This window comes from Etheostoma cragini, chromosome 2 (genome assembly GCF_013103735.1).
Source record: "Etheostoma cragini isolate CJK2018 chromosome 2, CSU_Ecrag_1.0, whole genome shotgun sequence".
NCBI lineage: Eukaryota > Metazoa > Chordata > Actinopteri > Perciformes > Percidae > Etheostoma > Etheostoma cragini.
The window spans coordinates 16730799-16749100 of record NC_048408.1 but is presented as its reverse complement, the minus strand read 5'-3'; the positions used below and the strand labels follow the sequence as shown (position 1 = coordinate 16749100).

Genomic DNA, 18302 nt, shown 5'->3' with positions numbered 1-18302 from the left:
GTGTAAAGCACTTTGAATTGCCCTGTTGCTGAAATGTGCTATACAAATAAAGCTGCCTTGCCTTGCCTTGCCTTACCATACAGTAGTAATAATAATAATAATAATAATAATAATAATAGATAGATAAAAGAGATGGCATATAAACAGGTCTATAGAATGTGTTTTAGCATTTACTGAAGTTAAAGTTTTAAGAGGTCATTGGGGCCAAATATACCAAGAGTGCACAAAGGTTTTCAAGATCTTACGTAGGATAAGTGCCCCAGTCAAAAAAAACTGCACATTTACAGCAAATGCAATAATTTGCAAAAGGATAAGGACACAGTATAGTTCATCAAGAATCGCACACTAGCAACAACGTTAAGATTTGCGGCAGCAAGTTGAGGTAGTGATCCATTGAGGGCGACACACAGGTAACGTAATGTACTTTGACCCTCATCGCTCCCACTACAATATCAAAACAAGAAAGGGTCGGAAGTGGCATCTGCTATGGCAAAAAGGAAACTGAAGAAGTCAAAAGAGACATCTTCAGTTTTAGGGGTAAAACCGGTGAGCCAGAAAGAAATGACACAACGAGAGAAATATATGTTTTCCCTTGCTGCCCTTGCATTGGTTGTAGCCGCTTGCGCAGTACCACTGACAGCTGAAACGTCTTCCTGTAAGTATCCAGGACTGTTGACCAGTGAAAAACTAGTTCATACAGTCTATGGGTGAAACTAAAAGCAGTGTAGTGCTAGCTAGGTGAGCTAAGCTAATCACTTAATGCCCAGTACAATTTTACAACACTTTCTCCCCATTGTGTACAAATCACAGTCCTTGCAGCAATGACGGTGGCTTTCACAAACCACTGGAGATTTGCGACGTTATGTTATTTAGTTAGCTCAGTCATGCCATTAGCTCGGGGCTAACTGTCGATAAACTCAAAACAGCACAACCTTCAATGGACAACTGACAGGCCTATAATGAGCGGCAGTCGTTTAAACTTCCCTCCTGTGGGGCAGTTTACGGATTAATAAAGCATGTGACCACGGGGCTCTGCAGCCAGAATATACAGCCCTCTCACATGCTTTTCTCTACCAGCCAGCATCTAAACGGACTGTAGCTTGCAGTTAGATTTGTGACTCTCTGGCTAACCATCTAGCAACCACACCGTTTGGTATGGAATAGGATTTTCTCGCCCATGACGATAGCAGTGAAGCATAGGTTTGAGGTAAGTAGAAAGAAAAAGCAAGAAACATCGCTGTAGCATCTACAAAGGCAGTGCAAAGCAACCACTGCACTTTTTGATTCCTCTGAGTTCCAACATGGCTGTCAACATAGAGTCAGCATAGTCCTTGGGTCTATCCAGTTCGGTAGCAAACATAGTGGTTCTTATTAAATAAATGTGGATCACAACGTTGTTTTAGTGAGCAGTGGCTTTACAATTGGGTGTGGTCAGCTACATTGTAGGCTGTAGCCGTCTTTTCTACATGATCTGATCTTCTATGTCTTATTCAAGCTGGACTCTCTCATCATAAACATATAGTCCTGAGGATGGATGAGGCAATTCTGACAGTCAACAATGACCTAGACACTGAGGTCGTGGTGTCCTGGATGTCAGAGCGATGCTTTCAGGTACTTTCACACAAACCAAATAGTCTCCTTCAATTGATCCTGTAGCTGTATGACTTGTTTAAAATGAGAATAATGATGGATCGTGTTCGGCTCTGGAACCTTGTTTCCTTGTGTACTAGTGTTTGTACCAGCAGCTCGGGGTAGTACCCGCAGGGCCCAGTCCTGGTCAACCCAGTTCTGTAGACTTCGTTGTGAACACACAGCATGGAATTACACTACAGCTCAACAGCACCCCTGTCAACCTGGAACTCTGCACGTAAGTAAGAGAACACAGACATGTTTAACAAATGCTAGAATTGGGAATAAAAAAACAACAACTTTGTGAATATTACAGTGAAATCCGTTCTTAAAGTCTCATTCTATCAACCAACAAAACTCTTACAGCTTTAATAAACTGACCAAAATATGTTTTACAAATACATTTCTCAGTTTTATATGTACCTAAAAAAACTTCACCACTTCATTTTTAAATGAATGAATTGCTTAACCGTCCAGGTTAAGCATATAAGCGTATATATAAGCATATAAGGGAAAGACACTTTTACAAAAAACAGACAACTTTTTAGTAAACATCCATTACATATATTAAACATACAGCAGCATTTCTTGCATATTTTATCAAAGTGATTGTTGTGTGTCAAGTAACTATCTTGTTGAATGGCAATCTACACATGTAAAATGAAAGATCCATAGAGTGACTATGAACACATATAGCGTGTCATTTTTAATACCAGGGTCCCATTCCACTTCGGGGAGCACGGGAACTACTCTCTGTGGGTAAAGAATCTGGACAACTCCGCAGTGGTCAACTGCTCCGTAGTGACTGATGCAGAACCTGTCAACAGCTACATACGTGAGTCACATACACATAAATGCATTCATAAGCATGTATGACTCGGACAAGTGTTTTGACGCTAAATTCCTCCCTGTCACGCTTCACAAACAAAATACCACATTTAAATAATGTTCCGCTCTCTCAACACACAGCGATCTTGGGAGCTTTTCTTATCTTTGCTGGACTGGCCTTGGCGTCCGCCATTGGAACAATATTATTAGGGTAAGGTTATTTATTATTTTGTTCTTCTCTTGTTACTCAGAATATCAGAAAATTGAGAAAGTCATGTTTGCATATATAAAGAAAATGCTATCGACACATGATGTGTTTTAAATTATGATTTCATTAGATTGAAATCATTTTGTTGAGATATTTGTTGCAGTGCTGTGGCATAAACATATCTTGCTGAGTTATATCTGCCCTGCTGCTGTATTCTTGTGTCTCAAGTGTTTTCTAGAATTACTCCTAAACTGGTTGATTGCTTCTTGTCTAGGCTTGATGTAGTGCAGGGTATCCTCTTCCGAATTGGCGGCTCCATGGAGACGGAGAGGCTCATCAACTCAGTGAGTGTTTGGGCGGAGGATATTCTTCCAACTTCAAACTGTAGGACTTTATTAAGCCAGATGGTCCTATAACTAAACACAAACCAAATACCTTTTTATTTAAAACGGTTTGCATTTTAATTTTGCATTTTAAAAGTTCTTTGGATGCTTGTTATGAAAAATGTGTGACATAACTAAAACCGTTTTTTAATGATATATCACTTGGCTTTCACGCACTGTTAACACAAACTTATTAAAGGTGTTAGTGGAGAGATCAATGCACTTTTTGAATGTAACGTATTGAATAGTAACACAAAGTCCATGACAGGCCGCGTGTGTCTAGAAATGTTTTTTTTCTTTTCCTCTTCAAGGGAATTGGATTATTCATAATTCTAACTCTATTCTAACTGTGTGCAGAAGTGTGTATGTCTCCAATTTTTATTGATTATTAACTTTTATCATTCAGGAACTGGGCTCCCCTGGCAGGACAGTGTCCCTAGTCGCTGACAACATCCTCCCTCCCCCCCCCAGCCCCAGCAAGAGGCTGCGGTCTCTGGACACTTTCAGAGGGTACACCCGTGCTGCTCAGCTTTCTCAAAGATAGAGCTTAACTGGGTTTGCCACTTGGCCTGATCTGTCTTTCTACTGTATCATGTGATGATCACTGCAGTGCGACATTTTGGCAGATGATTTGTGAATTGTGACTCATTAATATATTAATATTAACATGGATCCTGTGACTTGAAGATGTAGCATTTCTTTCACAGTGTTTTTTTTTTTTTTTCCAAAGTCAACCATTTAGCTGTGTGTCTGGGATATTTTAACTTTGAGGCATACGTTTTAATATTGTTTCTTAGCTCTTCTTGTTTGGTATCATTTTAATTTCTGTTGCGTTTTCTCTATTTCCTGTCAGTATTGCCTTAGTCATTATGATCTTCGTGAACTATGGAGGGGGACGATACTGGTTCTTTAAGCATGAAAGCTGGAATGGTAAGCCCCACCTGCTTCTATTTTTATTTATTTTCAGCTAAGTCACAAATTATTTACAAATCTTTGTAACGTGCCGTGGTATTGTATTTGATTTTAAACCCTGTGGTTTCAATATGTCTCCTTACAGGCCTTACTGTTGCCGATCTGGTCTTTCCTTGGTAAACTCAATTTAAATTGTCTTCCTTTCCAAATCTTTGTATTGCAGATTAATTGTGCCCACTCTTGAATTGGACATTTTTTTGAAATGCTAATTTCCATTTTTACATTTAAATAAATATAATTTTTTTTGCCATAACAATGTCTTCAGTCCAAATGCATATACTGAAAGAGCACCAGAATCATCAGTACCATGGTGGAATGTATAGGTGTTCAAAAGGAGCGGATAGACTGGATCCATGACCTGCCATTGCCTGCCAAGTAGTGTTTGACCAAATTGCCTTTTGGGCCAGTATCGTGTATTTCACAGTGTTTTTTGTAGTTTTATTATTAGCTAGTTCTGTCTAGACAAACAATTTTCTTCAAATACGGGTTTGACTTTTCTCCATGGCAACTGGAAAAAAAAAGGGCTTGACACTAAAACTTCAACTATCTCTAAAGAGAAGCTAGAATAAATAGTCATACTTGACTAAGTGAACCAAATGCCATTTTCACCTTCCACCTCTTGAGTATCTCAATTTCTCAAACTTAGTGTGTGCCTGCTTCACCAGGTTCGTGTTCATAATGGGGACATCCATCGCCTTGTCAATCAACTCCATGCTCCGCGGCTTCTCCACCCGCTGCTCCCTGCTCAGGAAAGTTGTGTGGAGGAGCCTGCAGCTCTTCATTATCGGTGTCTTCATCATCAACCCAAACTACTGCCAGGGACCACGTGAGTATATAAACGCACTTCTTTGATGTTGATTGTAATATCGCAAACCATTTAGATGATTAATTCCTCATCTTGTTTTGTACCGCTCCACACTTTGATTTCTTCCTTTCTTTCTTTGCTTGTGTGTTTCTCCCTGCATACGTGCTGCTCACACTCAATTCTCATCCACTCCACAGTTTCTTGGGACAACCTTCGTATCCCCGGTGTGTTGCAGCGCCTGGCCATCTCATACTTAGTTGTAGCCTGCCTGGATCTGTTGGTGGCGAGAGGTCATCTTGACATCCTTACAACGGTCAGCCAACAGCCCCGTTTCCCCCTCATTCTTTAACTTTCTATTAAGTGTTTAACTGGTTCAAGAGTTACATCACATACAATTCTGAGGTGCTGGATGTGTTTCAGTGTTTACCTTTCTAAGACGAAGACATTGTTTGATTGAGAATTGTCTGTCTATGTTCTCCAGGATGCTTTGTGGGGCCCTGGTCTTGACATCTTGCTGTACTGGCCAGCCTGGCTCTGTGTGCTTTTCTTAGAAATCATCTGGCTATGCCTAACTTTCCTGCTTCCTGTGCCAGATTGCCCAACGTGAGTAAAACAGGACATCTTTGTCTTTTTGAATCCATGTAAAAAGAGAGAAATGCTCAGCAAGCAACTATGTTTGTCCATTTCAACAGCAGTTTAGTCTGATTATCAGGCGATGCTTTACTAGTGTCTATTTTACTACATTTTGGTTTCAGACCCAGGTTTAAGATTAAAGTAAACATTTCCGGTCATTCTAATATATTTAGAGAATTGGATTACAAATGCATCATAAAGGAATATTTAAAATGATTGACAACTGGCGGAAAAAAGCAGGATCAAGATTTAAATCACAATGGGCTCCTGGGTAGCTCAACTGGTAGTGTCTATGGCCCTTTTCTGTATGGTATTCCGCCTCTCTCTCCCCTTCCATGTCTAAGCTGCCCTGTCAAAAAATAAAGGCCTAAAATGAATTAAAAAAATTTAAAATTGATTTTATTCACAATTGATTAAATCCTTTAAAATGTCCTCCTTATAGAGTTTTTCCATGACATGGTACATGCTCTGCTCGACTCAACTCAGCCGCAGTGCCCCCGTCCGCCATTTCCATTGCAGATTTAGTACCGCGTTACACGCGAGGCAAGCGTGGCTGGTTGTCATAGCGACGCCGCAGGAAACTGCCGTGACCTAATGCAACACGCACACAGCAGGTCAAAAGTGTGTTGTGTTTGATTCTTGGCATGTGGTTGTTGCCACAGCCAGATGACAAGATTTGTTTCAAAAGAATCTGGAGGCAGCAAAAAAAACACAGCTGGCTAAACTATTTAAAAATGGCGGAATTGTTCAGGACGCCCCGTCTGTCGCCAGCGATGATGACGCAATGAATAGTGACGATTCTCTCCGACCAATCACTAGTCTGCATGTTTTCACGCCACCTTTTGGTATCACCTCAGCTTGGTTGGAACCTCAACGGAGGTGATGCTAAAAAAAGTACCTGTTAGCAGGTACCAGGGAGTTAATCATAATGAAAAACCAAAAAGGCGAGAAGAGTAAAGGCATGTTGAGCTGGTACCGTGTAATGGAACAACGGCATCAGTTTTGTGTTTGTTTTTCATCCTTAACCTTCTTATTGATAGCCTTTATCCTACATTGATAACACGGACTTCCCCCGACTCTTCTGAACAGAGGCTATCTGGGTCCCGGTGGGATCGGGGACATGGGCCTGTATGCCAACTGCACCGGTGGCGCAGCTGGTTTCATTGACCGATGGCTACTTGGAGAAAGCCACATCTACCAAACTCCCTCGTCACGGGTCAGTACCCAGCAAGACAACACAAACACACAGAGAGTTGTCACATTTAGTCTTTTTATGACTTGGGATTTTAAGCTTGAGCTATGAGAGGTCTGTGCACAAGTTACTAACCCCAAACATGCTGAGATTACAGGTGATGGGTAAACTGTATTTCATTTACATAAATCCACTTCTTTTTCCATGTTAATGAAGGTGATTTATGCAACTCGTATGCCATATGATCCAGAAGGTGTTCTCGGCAGCATCAACTCTATCCTCATGGCGTTTCTTGGATTACAGGTATGTAATGCATTTTTTTCTGGTTCTCTTTTCCTTTTTGTCTCCTTTTCTCTTTTTCCTTTTTTGTTCCTATTTTTCTGATTTGAAGATTCATAATAATATGGCTTTTAATTGTATTTCAATTGTCCCCCAGGCAGGAAAAATAATCTTACACTACAGAGATCTCCACACACGCATAATGTCAAGATTTCTCATATGGGGTCTCTTGTTGGTAAGTAAAGTCTTATGATTCTATAGCATGTGCACATTTTCAACACTTTCAAGTATATTAAATTAGTCTTTTTTTCTACTTTTCTAAATAGGATCTTAGTTTCAATGTTTGAGTTCTACGCTACACATTTATTTTAATTTGCTTTTCCCTTGTAACATACAGGGAGTCATATCAGCAGCTCTGACCAAGTGTTCTACAGACCAGGGCTTCATTCCTGTTAACAAGAACCTATGGTAAAATTGCTTTTATGCTTTTATGCATGTAGAAGTTTTGGTCAGCAATTTCTTTTTAGTGTCTGCTGACTGAATGTTTAAGGAAGTTGCTGCAAGGGTAAGCGGTAAAACAAAATATAGGAGACACCCCTAGCTTTTATTATGTATATTTTTTTAACTTTTCTTCAACCAGGTAGGCCATTAATAATTTTCATTGCTGTGGGCAGCTGGGAGGAGGTGTTCTTGTTCTCCATCATTTTTACTATCCTATCACTCTATCTTTGGTTCACAGGTCTTGTTTTTTTTATTCCTTAGTACTTTAGTTCTGTAGGACTTTATTGTAGTTCTGATACTATTACTTGTTCTACTGTATGGTATCTTTTTTTGTGCTTCATTTATGTACAATCATTTATGTTTTGGTGGCCCAGTGAGTGAATGTGAGTGAGATCTCTCTCCAACCTCACACTTGTGTGTATTATTCACAAAATTCAAATACTTTCCTGTTTTCCACATTTTTTTTTCTAATTCCTAGCCAGCTACCTCCCCCACAAATTCATCAGAAAATGAAGCCCAAGAGTGTGACTAGCTTCTGAACTTCTGAACTTTAGGCCAAAGCGGTCACCCACCCATGCTAGTGCTTGGGAACATTGGCACAGTCGGAAGTTGTTAACCTGCAGCACAAGCCAGTGCAAATTATTGCAGGGATCTAGTGGAGGTGTAAAAAAGTTAGACAAGAGAGAGAAAATTGAAAATCTGAAAACAAATGAAATCTCCCCCTAACTACAGGGGTCTTTGATACATATTTGTAGTAGACTGCGATCAACAATGCTGTATGTGTCTGTTCATTTTTAGGTCTCTGTCCTATGTGACAACACTAGCCTGTTTTGCATACGTGCTGCTAGTGCTGGTCTACTACACAGTGGATGTGAAGAAGTGGTGGTCCGGAGCACCTTTCTACTATCCTGGTGAGCATTGTATCGCACTGTATTGTCAGATTTACACTCACAGGGTTTTCCCTGCCATTATAAGGTTTAGGAACAGCACCCAAACTTATGGATTGGAGGTGGTTCCCAGTGGACTTGTTAAGCCTTCCGTTTTGTCTTTAATTTTTTTATTTGTGTTATTCATTTATTATCTGCTCTATCTTTTCCAATGTTTTAGACACATGGTGATAATGGCTCCAAAATAATAATAATAAAATCTAAAAAAATAGACAATTTTATATAGAGGTCAAGTGTTTGTGAAGATGTAGTTTAATATTAGAACTTGTATGATTTTTAAGTCTACACAAGCACTAATGTATCTAACTTCTGTCTGGAAGGAAACAGAAAACTTAGATCTACCAAATTTATAATTTTTAAATTCATGCTTACATTTGTGATTTCAGGTATGAACTCCATCCTGGTGTACGTGGGCCATGAAGTGTTTGAGGAGTACTTCCCCTTCCGTTGGCGAATGGCCAACAGCCAATCCCACACCGAGCACCTCATCCAGAATCTGGTTGCTACTTCCTGTTGGGTCTTCATCTCCTACATGCTTTACAGAAAGAAAATGTTCTGGAAAATTTAAAAGCGGAACCCCTGAATGATGGGACATTGTTTACATCAGAATTGCTGTAGTTAAAATCTGAAAATATTTGCGAAGCTGGAAACAGGAGACTGATTTATTTTGTCAAAACTTTGGTGGTTCTCTGTCTCTGAACATAGGTTGGTTTCTGCATTTAAACGCCATGTTGTTTTGTTTTTTTCATTTCTTTTTCATTTTCAGTCACTACTTTATTTGACAATAGAACACTTTTTTTTTAAAGCTTTTCACACATGAAACAGCTCATCTCTGCCAAATATCTTAACTGATTCAGGAACTACTAAGAACTAAGAATAGTTTGAGAACTATGAACACTGACATTGTTAATCTGTTTGTTGACAGTGTTATAGAGGCTGGTTTTTCTTCCTCATCTTGTACCACAGACTGCAGCAGCAGGGTTTCGAAATTGAGGTTTAACAAGCCCTTGTTAACTTCCCCTTGAGAGAATCCCTACTGCCAGTAGCCTTGTATAAGTGCTGTTGCATTACTTTGAAAACTGAAAGTTTTTTTTTCTGAGATTGACTACGGAAGGAAGACAAAGGAAGACATTAAGTGATGTAAGCATCAAGAGAAAAGGCTACCAAGAATACATTGTGATCTTTGGCAATTCCCACTGCACAGTGTAAGATGAAGGTGATATTTGAACAGACAGGAAACACTATGTTGTTGTCTTAAATGCAATATATCATTCCTTACTCTGTTCTCGGTTTTTCATTTGCAATCCTCTGCTCCCTTGCTCAGTAAGTGTCCAGGGATGTGTCATATGAGGCAGCATGTTATACAGTGCTGAGAGGAAGTGAAGGAGGGCATGTCGGATGACCCATTGGAGGTTGCCTGATTTGCATTTTGGTCAATGCAGAAGCATGCACGTGTATATATGGCTTTGTCTTAAAAAACAAAAGTCACAGAAATTTTATTTTGTTCACACCCCTTCTTACGTTACAATTATTTTCCTTTCTCTTGTCAAAAGTTTGCTGTTTGTGAGTCTGCATTTTTTTTCCTTCCATTTTGTTAAATGTGTCAAGAGTTTATAGAAAGCAGTTGGATTGTTGACCATGCACAGAAGTTTAATTATGAGATTTATAAATATTGATGATTTCTTATCTCGTTACCAAACCGTGTTGTCATTACTCCCACAATACTACATAAATGTACTCCCTTCTACGTTTGGCAGTTATAATAAATAATTATTTTACTAACACATTCAGCAAACTCATCTTAAAGGTGTCATGGCATGAATATTTCACATTTAGTTTTTTTTTTTTACATTAATATGCGTTCCGCCAGCCTTATTTATTGTCCCCCAGCGGCTAGAAATGGCAATAAGTGTAAACCGAGCCATGGGTATCCTGCTCTGCGTTTGAGAAAATGAAAGCTCAGATGATCTGCTCTGGAATTGCTCCTTATGAGGTCATAAGGGGCAAGGTTAACTCCCATTTCTCTGCTTTTCCCGCCCAGAGAATTTGGCACACCCATGTGAGAGACACGTCATGGCTTTCAAAACAGCAAAGTGGCAGTTGGTCAAGGCCACACCCCCAGCCACCACCTTGCCCCCCCCTCCTCAATAGCTACAAACTCAGAAATGGCACATCCTAAGGAAAGCTCATTGTGGGACTGTCTCTAGTGGCTGTAATTCTACACCAAGGCTGGATTTGGGGAAAAGAGACATTAGATACAGTATTAGGGGACCACTAAGGCCTATAAAAGAGCATCCAAAGAGCACCATGTCATGGGACCTTTAAATCTGTAGAACATCGGAAAGCTTTAAGAGATTTTGGACCACCTGTTCATCTAGTACTGTCTAAATGTATGACATTAATTTTTCCAAACTTTTCTACATTAATTTTTTATATTCACCATTTGAAAATATGTTAATGTAATAAAACATATTTTTAAAATAATATTGCTGTTTGAGGGTGAGTTTTATTGTATTTGTTCTAATAACTTATTTCTGATCAGGCTTTAAGCAGGGGGTCATTTTAGTGATTTTCGAGGAATAATAATAGTTATATAAAGACCATAAAAAGACTTTATATAAGAATATATTCCTGGTGTTACAGTTCATGGAAACCGCATTTATCTTCAAGGTATGTTTGCGGTTCTTCCACGTAGAGAGGTGTAGTTTGCTTTATTGCTCAATAAGGCGTGGGAATCCAGTTACAGTGGGTGCCTTGTGAAAAAAGCAAGTTGTGATAGTTCCTCTTCGTCTCGCGATACAATTGGTCGATTTTTGTTCATGTCTATTGTGAGAGTTTTGCGTTCTCGCGCACCTTTGTAACTTTCCCACGCCTGCTGTTTTGGCGTCTGCCCTTTGCCCGTCGCCACTCCCTCCCCTCTCTTCTCACCCCTCTGCCCCGTCAAACCTCCCCCTTTCTCTCCCTGCTTTTCCTTCCAGTCTGCTTTGGAGAGGGCTGGGGGAGGGATCTCGCGATTGTTGGACCTTTTTTCGGGGGATTGTGGGCTGGGGGGGGGAGTTATTTGGAAGATGGCGCCCGTTGTTACGGGGTAAGTGCTAAAATTCAAAGCATAATGAAAATTAAAAAAAAAGTTTTTCTTGTGGTGAACGGTTGCCAGCTTGTAGTTTTTTTGAGTGATGTCTTTGGATGTTAGGAGTGTTGCTTTGTCTTAGTAAGCTTACCCCACACAGTGCTACTTTGTGGCTAGATGTGGGGTCAGTTGTGCTGAACTATTCTTCGTAGTTTCTCTGCCATTTGTCGAGTTTTTCGTACGATATTGACTCTGTTTCAGACTATTTTAGAAACGTTTTGTCAGTCAAGTCCACTGTTTTCCTTTTTTAATGAAGGACGTTTCTTAGTCTGTTTCTATTTAATTTGTGTTTCAACAAGTTGAGCTCGGCAACAATGTCATATATTTACAAACTACTCCGACTGCAACATTATTACGTAGCATTTCATTAAAGTCATAGCACAGTGTTGCTAGGTTATTAAGCAGCATCCTTAGTACTAATGTATTAGTTTAATCTAATTTTCTTAATTAAAAAGTAGCTCAAAAAGAAAATGGTCAGTTCGTAGAGTTACCATTGTACTGTTAAACTTCCCATCTACATTATTACATTATGTACATAAGCAATATACCCAGTCTAAAAACAAGAAGCAATTAAACCCTTAACGTGTGTGGGTCTTTGCTCTTACACCTTTAACGGAGTTGTTACACAGTGTGATAGTATACGTGCCCCGGCAATACTGATGTCACTGACATTGTGCACTTTTTCACCCACTTTCAGTCAAGCTTGTTATTATCTCTGCTACATTACCCCAGCATTAAAACCATGAGTAAGTGCCTGATGTTTGCACCCGGATGTTTTTTTGTTTTTCAGGAAGTTTGGTGAGCGACCTCAGCGTTTGACAAGGTAGAGAGAAACATAGGCACCTCTGCACATTGCAAACAACTCCTAACATTTGAATCAGTGCAGAAAACTATGTGACAACATGTTTGATTAAAGTAGATGTTAGAACAATTTCTTCTGTCTGTGTTAACGTGTTGTCCTTCTTTCCAGGGAAGCTATGAGGAATTACTTGAAGGACAAAGATGATCAAACAGTGCTCATACTGCATGCAAAAGTTGCACAAAAGTCATATGGCAATGAAAAAAGGTTTGTGTGGGATTGTTAAAAGCTGCATAATTTGAGTTTGTGTCTGTTTGATGGAGAAGTCCCCACCGTTCAAAACTGAATTCTATGTTTTATTTAACCTCTGCTTTGTGTCAATTAGGTTTTTCTGCCCTCCACCGTGTGTGTACCTGATGGGCAGTGGCTGGAAGAAGAAATTAGAGAAGATGGAGAAGGAGGGTTGTACTGAGCAGGAGGCCCAGCCATGTGCATTCATTGGGATAGGGAACAGTGAGCAGGAGATGCAGCAACTCAATCTGGAAGGGAAGGTGAGTAGGCATTAATAATGACACAGTACTGCAGGGCTTTAATTATGTTTGTGTTGTAATCTCATTCTAACAATGAACACAGTATTCTTATTTGATTTGCTTCACTACTGATAAACCGCAGCATGAAAACTACAGCTGCTCATATCCTCTGTTTTGTCCCTGCAACTATGCTATACCAATGTTATGTTCTTGCATGTCCTTGTGTTTTCTTATTACATCGATGCCACTTATGGACCTTTTCTTAGAGGGTAAAAAAAACACACACATACAACCACCCCTAACATGTACCATGTCCTTGCATTAGCACTTCTGCACAGCTAAGACGCTGTATATCAGTGACTCAGATAAAAGGAAACACTTCATGCTGACTGTGAAGATGTTATATGGGAACAGCGCCAACATAGGAGTATTCCTCAGCAAGAGGATCAAGGTCATCTCCAAGCCATCCAAGAAGAAACAGTCCTTGAAAAATGCAGATTGTGAGTTCCAGGATGTGTCTATACACACACACACACACACACACACACACACACTCACACACAAAGAAACACATGGAATGGCAGTTGTATGGTTTCTGAAACTTATATTTATTCTGTTGACCCTTTTTTTATTCTCCCCAGTGTGCATCGCTTCAGGGACTAAGGTAGCATTGTTTAACCGTCTGCGTTCCCAGACGGTCAGTACCAGGTACCTTCATGTGGAGGGGGGGAACTTTCTTGCCAGCTCCCAACAGTGGGGAGCCTTCTACATCCACCTTTGTAAGTCTTTATCTGTCTTCTTTTTTTCCCCTCTAATCTTTTGTTTCCATTTAATTTCATCCTCTGTTTCATTTCAATGGTTTCCATTTTTATTGATATTTATCTTGGTTGTTGTGTCTCCCTTGACTATTCAGAGCCTATTTAAAGGTAGAGAGGAAGTTATAGACATTGACATTGTTTTTGTGTTCTGTGTCATTTTGCTTAGTGGATGATGAGGAGTCTGAAGGAGAAGAGTTTGCTGTGAGAGATGGCTATATTCACTATGGCCAGACGGTCAAATTGGTCTGTTCTGTTACTGGCATGGCCCTGCCCAGACTGGTATGCATTGTTTTACATCAAGTCATGTCAGTTGTCTCTTTGTGAGAAAGTGAGCAGTTATACCACAGGTGTACTAAACTGTATTTATTTGTTTCTATGTATTTATGAATGGTGTGTTCGCCTCAATTCCTCAGGTCATTCGCAAAGTGGACAAGCAGGCTGCATCAATGGATGCAGATGACCCAGTGTCCCAGCTTCACAAGTGTGCCTTCTACCTGAAAGATACAGACAGAATGTATCTCTGCCTCTCACAGGAGAGGATCATCCAGTTCCAGGTGCGCAATTACACGCACACACACACACACACACACACGTACATACATACAAACATACATACATACATACAGGCAAAAGGTTAGGACACACCTTCTCATTCAATGCATTTCCTTTATTTACATGACTACTTACATTGTAGATTATCACTGAAGACATCAAAACTATGAAAGAACACATATGGAATTATGTACTTGACAAAAAAGTGTGAAATAACCGAAAACATTTCTTATATTTTAGTTTCTTCAAAGTAGCCACCCTTTGCTTTTTTGATAGCGCTACAAACCAGTCAATGAGCTTCATGAGGTAGTCACCTGAAATGGTTTTCCCTTTACAGGTGTGCCTTGTCAGGGTTAATTAGTGGAATTTCTTGCCTTATTAATGGGGTTGGGACCATCAGTTGTGTTGTGCAGAAGTCAGAGAGACCAGATAAATACCACACAGAGTTCCAGCAGCGGACGCATCTCTAGAACAACTGTTAACAGGAGACTCCGTGAATCAAGCCTTCATGGTCAAATAGCAGCTAGGAAACCACTGCTAAGGAGAAGCAACAAGCAGAAGAGATTTGTTTGGGCCAAGAAACACAAGGAATGGACATTAGACCAGTGGAAATCTGTGCTTTGGTCTGATGACTCCAAATGTGAGATCTTTGGTTCCAACTGGCATGTCTTTGTGCAATGCAGAAAAAGTGACCGGATGAATTCTACATGCCTGGTTCCCACCGTGAAGCATGGAGGAGGAGGTGTAATGGTGTGGGGGGACTTTTGTTGGTGACACTGTTTGGAATTTATTCTAAATTGAAGGCATAATGAACCAGCATGGCTACCACAGCTTTCTCCAGCGACATGCCATCACATCCGGTTTGCGTTTAGTTGGACCATCATTTATTTTTCAACAGGACAATGACCCCAAACACACCTCCAGGCTCCGTAAGGACTATTTGACCAAGAAGGAGAGTGATGGAGTGCTACGCCTTCACAATCACCGTACTTGAACCTGGGGAGAGCTGGACCGCAGATTGAAGGCAAAAGGTCCATTAAGTGCTGATCTCTGGGAACTCCTTCAAGACTGTTGGGAAACCATTTCAGGTGACTACCTCCTGAAGCTCATCAAGAGAATGCCAAGAGTGTGCAAAGCCGTATTTAGAGCAAAGAGTGGCTACTTTGAAGAAAGTAGAATACTAGACAAGTTTTCAGTTATTTTCACACTTTTTTAATATTCAATGATAGTTTTGATTCCTTCAGTGATAATCTACAATGAAAATAGTCACGAAAATGAAGAAAACGCATTGAATAAGAAGGTGGTTCCAAACTTGGAAGTTTGGAACCACCTTCTCATTCAATGAGTTTTCTTTATAGTCACCTGAAATGGTTTCCTAACAGTTTAGAAGAAGTTCCCAGAGATGCTCAGCACTCAACTAGTACACAATTAATAATGGTAGTGTGGTTACATTTTTTGTTATAATGTTATAATTCATGTTAAAAATCCACCATGGAAAAAAACATAAGTGGTCTTATCCAGAATTTTCTGAATTGAGTACGGAATACATGTTTATCACAGAAAATAAGGTAAGGCCATTGATTTTCAGGTAGAAAAAATATATACTTGTACCATTTTTCTTGTGGTAAAATATTTTAGATAGGTCAATTTACCTGAATACCATACAAAGGTTAAGAGTTGTTTTAAAGATGTGTCCGGTGCTGGAACTCTGTGTGGTATTTATCTGGTCTCTAATCTGAGCTGCTGTTAACTTGCGATTTCTGAGGCTGGTGACTCAGATGAACTTATCCTCAGCAGCAGAGGTGACTCTTGGTCTTCCTTTTCAGGGGCGGTCCTCATGTGAGCCAGTTTCATTGTAGCTATGTCCACTTTGAGAGACATAATCTAAAAAAAAAAAGAAAATCCAGAAATTACAATGTAAGATTTTTCAACTATTTATTAGTTAAATATAGCTGCAATTAAGTAAGGGTGTTCAAATACTTATTTTCCTCACTGTAAAACCATATCAAAGGTAGTGAAAGGCTCTGTTGCCGTTCCATTTATTTAAGCATGTGACATTTCATATGATATAATATTATATATACAGTATATATATATATCTTATTTAGTTAAATAACAAAAAAGGTCTTTTGTAAAAAAATGTGTTAATATTTCTGGTAGTGGTATGTTACCTTCTGTCGGTAGCTTTTAACAAAAGTGTTGGGTTTTTGCCTGTAGACAGCAGAATATTAACGTATGAAGATATGTTGTGTAAGGTATGTTTTGTAAAATTAGTACCCATATTAAAGGCCTACCCATTCATAAAAAATTAGGAAGTGAAATGTATTTTTGTGTTGTTGTGGTTGTTTTCCTTACTCCAGGCCACACAGTGCTCCAAAGAGACCAACAAGGAGATTGTTAACGATGGCGCCTCCTGGACTATCATTAGCACTGACAAGGCGGAGTACACCTTTTATGAGGGTATGGGCCCCGTCCCCACGCCAGTCACACCTGTCCCTGTGGTGGAGACTCTGCAGGTAGGAATGCAACCTTTTCTGTTGAAAATTAGCTTGTTGTGCATTTTTATCAGTAAATAGTGTGGAATTCTGGTTCCTCCAACTACTTCCTCTTTTAGTTTCTACTCAGAATGTTGGGGCCTTTTTTGAAGAAATAAAACCTTTTTTTTGTATGTCTGTGTCAAGTTAAACGGTGGAGGAGATGTGGCTATGTTGGAGCTTACAGGACAGAACTTTACCCCTACCCTCCGAGTGTGGTTCGGAGATGTAGAGGCTGATACCATGTACCGGTGAGTGTTTAAATCTGTGTGTGAACACTAGTGTGCGGTTGCTCAAATACTGAAACCTCATCTAATGCGCCTGTCCACTTAGATGTGGAGAAAGCGTCCTGTGTGTGGTGCCGGACATTTCCGCCTTCAGGGAGGGCTGGCGTTGGGTGAGACAGCCGGTTCAGGTCCCTGTCACGCTGGTCCGCAACGATGGAGTCATCTACTCCACCGCTCTCACCTTCACCTACACCCCTGAACCGGGGCCCCGGCCCCACTGCAGTGCTGCTGGGGCCATTCTGCGGACACATAGCATCTCGTCGTCATCGCCAGCATCTTCATCTTCGCCATCCTCGTCGCTGGGCGGGCTCGGGGAAGGCCACGGGGCGTACAACAGTAGTGACTCAGGCTTGTCCTCAGCCATGTCGGTGCTGTCATAGTAATACTTATTCTCTTAGTGATGTTTTAGTACGTGTGCATTGATTGACTGGGTTGGAAAATGTGTGCGTGTACTTGTGAGCCAAAGAGGCTCGTGGACCTGTGAAGAATTGCACACAGACTCAGAAACTCTTCATCAAAGACAAACTCTGATCATCAAAGCTAAAGAGAGTTGGAAAGAGAGAATGCTTGGCATGACTGAAGACTCTCTGTAGCTCCCTCTCCTGGTTTGTTGTGGACATGTCCAAAGCCCCACTCAAAAGACTCTTCCCCTGAGAAGACAAATCTGCCATGTTAATTGTCACAACAACCTGATTGGTACAAGAACCATTTAGCTTTGTATATGCTTGTGGGGTTGGAAGCTATTTTCACTACACTCTCTTTTTACCGAGTTATGTTTTTACTGAAAAGCTTGTTCATGGTTATGTGCAAGGGGGAAAAACAAACATATATAGATAGTTTTTACGGACCAAGGAATATTATATTATTTTATTCATATTATATTTTATATGCTTTTGCCGAGGTACATTTTGAATTTTTTTTGTATCATACTACATATTAAGTTCGCTTTTGTAACCAAATTGAATTTCTCATGTTGCTGTCTCCTTTTTGAGTTTTCTAACTTTTCTTTTAGGTCACTGGGCTCAACCGATCAGTCCCGAAGCTTGCCCCAACCTTCAAGATTTGTGTGCCTGTCTGTGTCCGTGTGTGTGTCCGTGTGTGTGTTCGTGTGTGTGTGTGTATGTATGTGTCCGTGTGTGATACACTTTGTGTATTCATGGAGATCAAGGCTTGTGTTTTCTAATCAGAGTGCTGTTTTTCTATTAGAGGGATATAATTCAAATCTAAACCTAAGTAGTGGCTCTTTTACCATGGCCACGGGCACAGCAGGGCTTC

The 18302-nt window shown here is 40.2% G+C and overlaps 2 protein-coding genes across 6 annotated transcripts in view; both read left to right on the top strand.

Annotated features, from left to right (window-relative positions):
- Window positions 1-9849, top strand: part of hgsnat (heparan-alpha-glucosaminide N-acetyltransferase) — a 10771-nt gene extending 922 nt beyond the window's left edge. Inside the window, exons 1-18 of one of the 5 annotated variants that reach the window (XM_034892733.1) lie at window positions 389-655; window positions 1523-1611; window positions 1731-1867; window positions 2346-2464; window positions 2599-2668; window positions 2940-3009; window positions 3455-3558; window positions 3902-3978; window positions 4106-4136; window positions 4686-4846; window positions 5023-5138; window positions 5307-5428; window positions 6548-6674; window positions 6867-6953; window positions 7087-7164; window positions 7327-7397; window positions 8229-8341; window positions 8764-9849. In XM_034892733.1, the coding sequence (XP_034748624.1) occupies window positions 487-655; window positions 1523-1611; window positions 1731-1867; window positions 2346-2464; window positions 2599-2668; window positions 2940-3009; window positions 3455-3558; window positions 3902-3978; window positions 4106-4136; window positions 4686-4846; window positions 5023-5138; window positions 5307-5428; window positions 6548-6674; window positions 6867-6953; window positions 7087-7164; window positions 7327-7397; window positions 8229-8341; window positions 8764-8945 (1923 nt within the window). In that variant the 5' untranslated portion in view covers window positions 389-486 and the 3' untranslated portion in view covers window positions 8946-9849. Of the gene's footprint in view, window positions 1-388; window positions 656-709; window positions 1208-1495; window positions 1612-1730; window positions 1868-2345; window positions 2465-2598; window positions 2669-2939; window positions 3010-3454; window positions 3559-3901; window positions 3979-4105; window positions 4137-4685; window positions 4847-5022; window positions 5139-5306; window positions 5429-6547; window positions 6675-6866; window positions 6954-7086; window positions 7165-7326; window positions 7398-8228; window positions 8342-8763 lie in introns of those variants that run through there. The other 4 variants (XM_034892723.1, XM_034892747.1, XM_034892740.1 and 1 more) reach the window with 4 other exon arrangements.
- A 1390-nt stretch (window positions 9850-11239) lies between these two features.
- Window positions 11240-17841, top strand: LOC117960825 (recombining binding protein suppressor of hairless-like). Its single transcript, XM_034899020.1, has 11 exons — window positions 11240-11465; window positions 12298-12330; window positions 12478-12573; window positions 12692-12857; window positions 13162-13336; window positions 13478-13615; window positions 13821-13933; window positions 14068-14208; window positions 16567-16722; window positions 16888-16991; window positions 17074-17841. The coding sequence occupies exons 1-11, from the start codon at window positions 11446-11448 to the stop codon at window positions 17405-17407; spliced, it is 1476 nt and encodes a 491-aa protein (XP_034754911.1). The 5' UTR covers window positions 11240-11445; the 3' UTR covers window positions 17408-17841.
- Window positions 17842-18302: the final 461 nt, after the last annotated feature.

Bases quoted from the DNA above. Each gene is read 5' to 3' on its own strand.
- LOC117960825 (XM_034899020.1), top strand. From the start codon at position 11,446: ATGGCGCCCGTTGTTACGGG. The intron at 12,574-12,691 runs GTTTGTGTGGGA...TGTGTCAATTAG, and splicing joins TCATATGGCAATGAAAAAAG to GTTTTTCTGCCCTCCACCGT. The intron at 13,934-14,067 runs GTATGCATTGTT...TCAATTCCTCAG, and splicing joins GCATGGCCCTGCCCAGACTG to GTCATTCGCAAAGTGGACAA.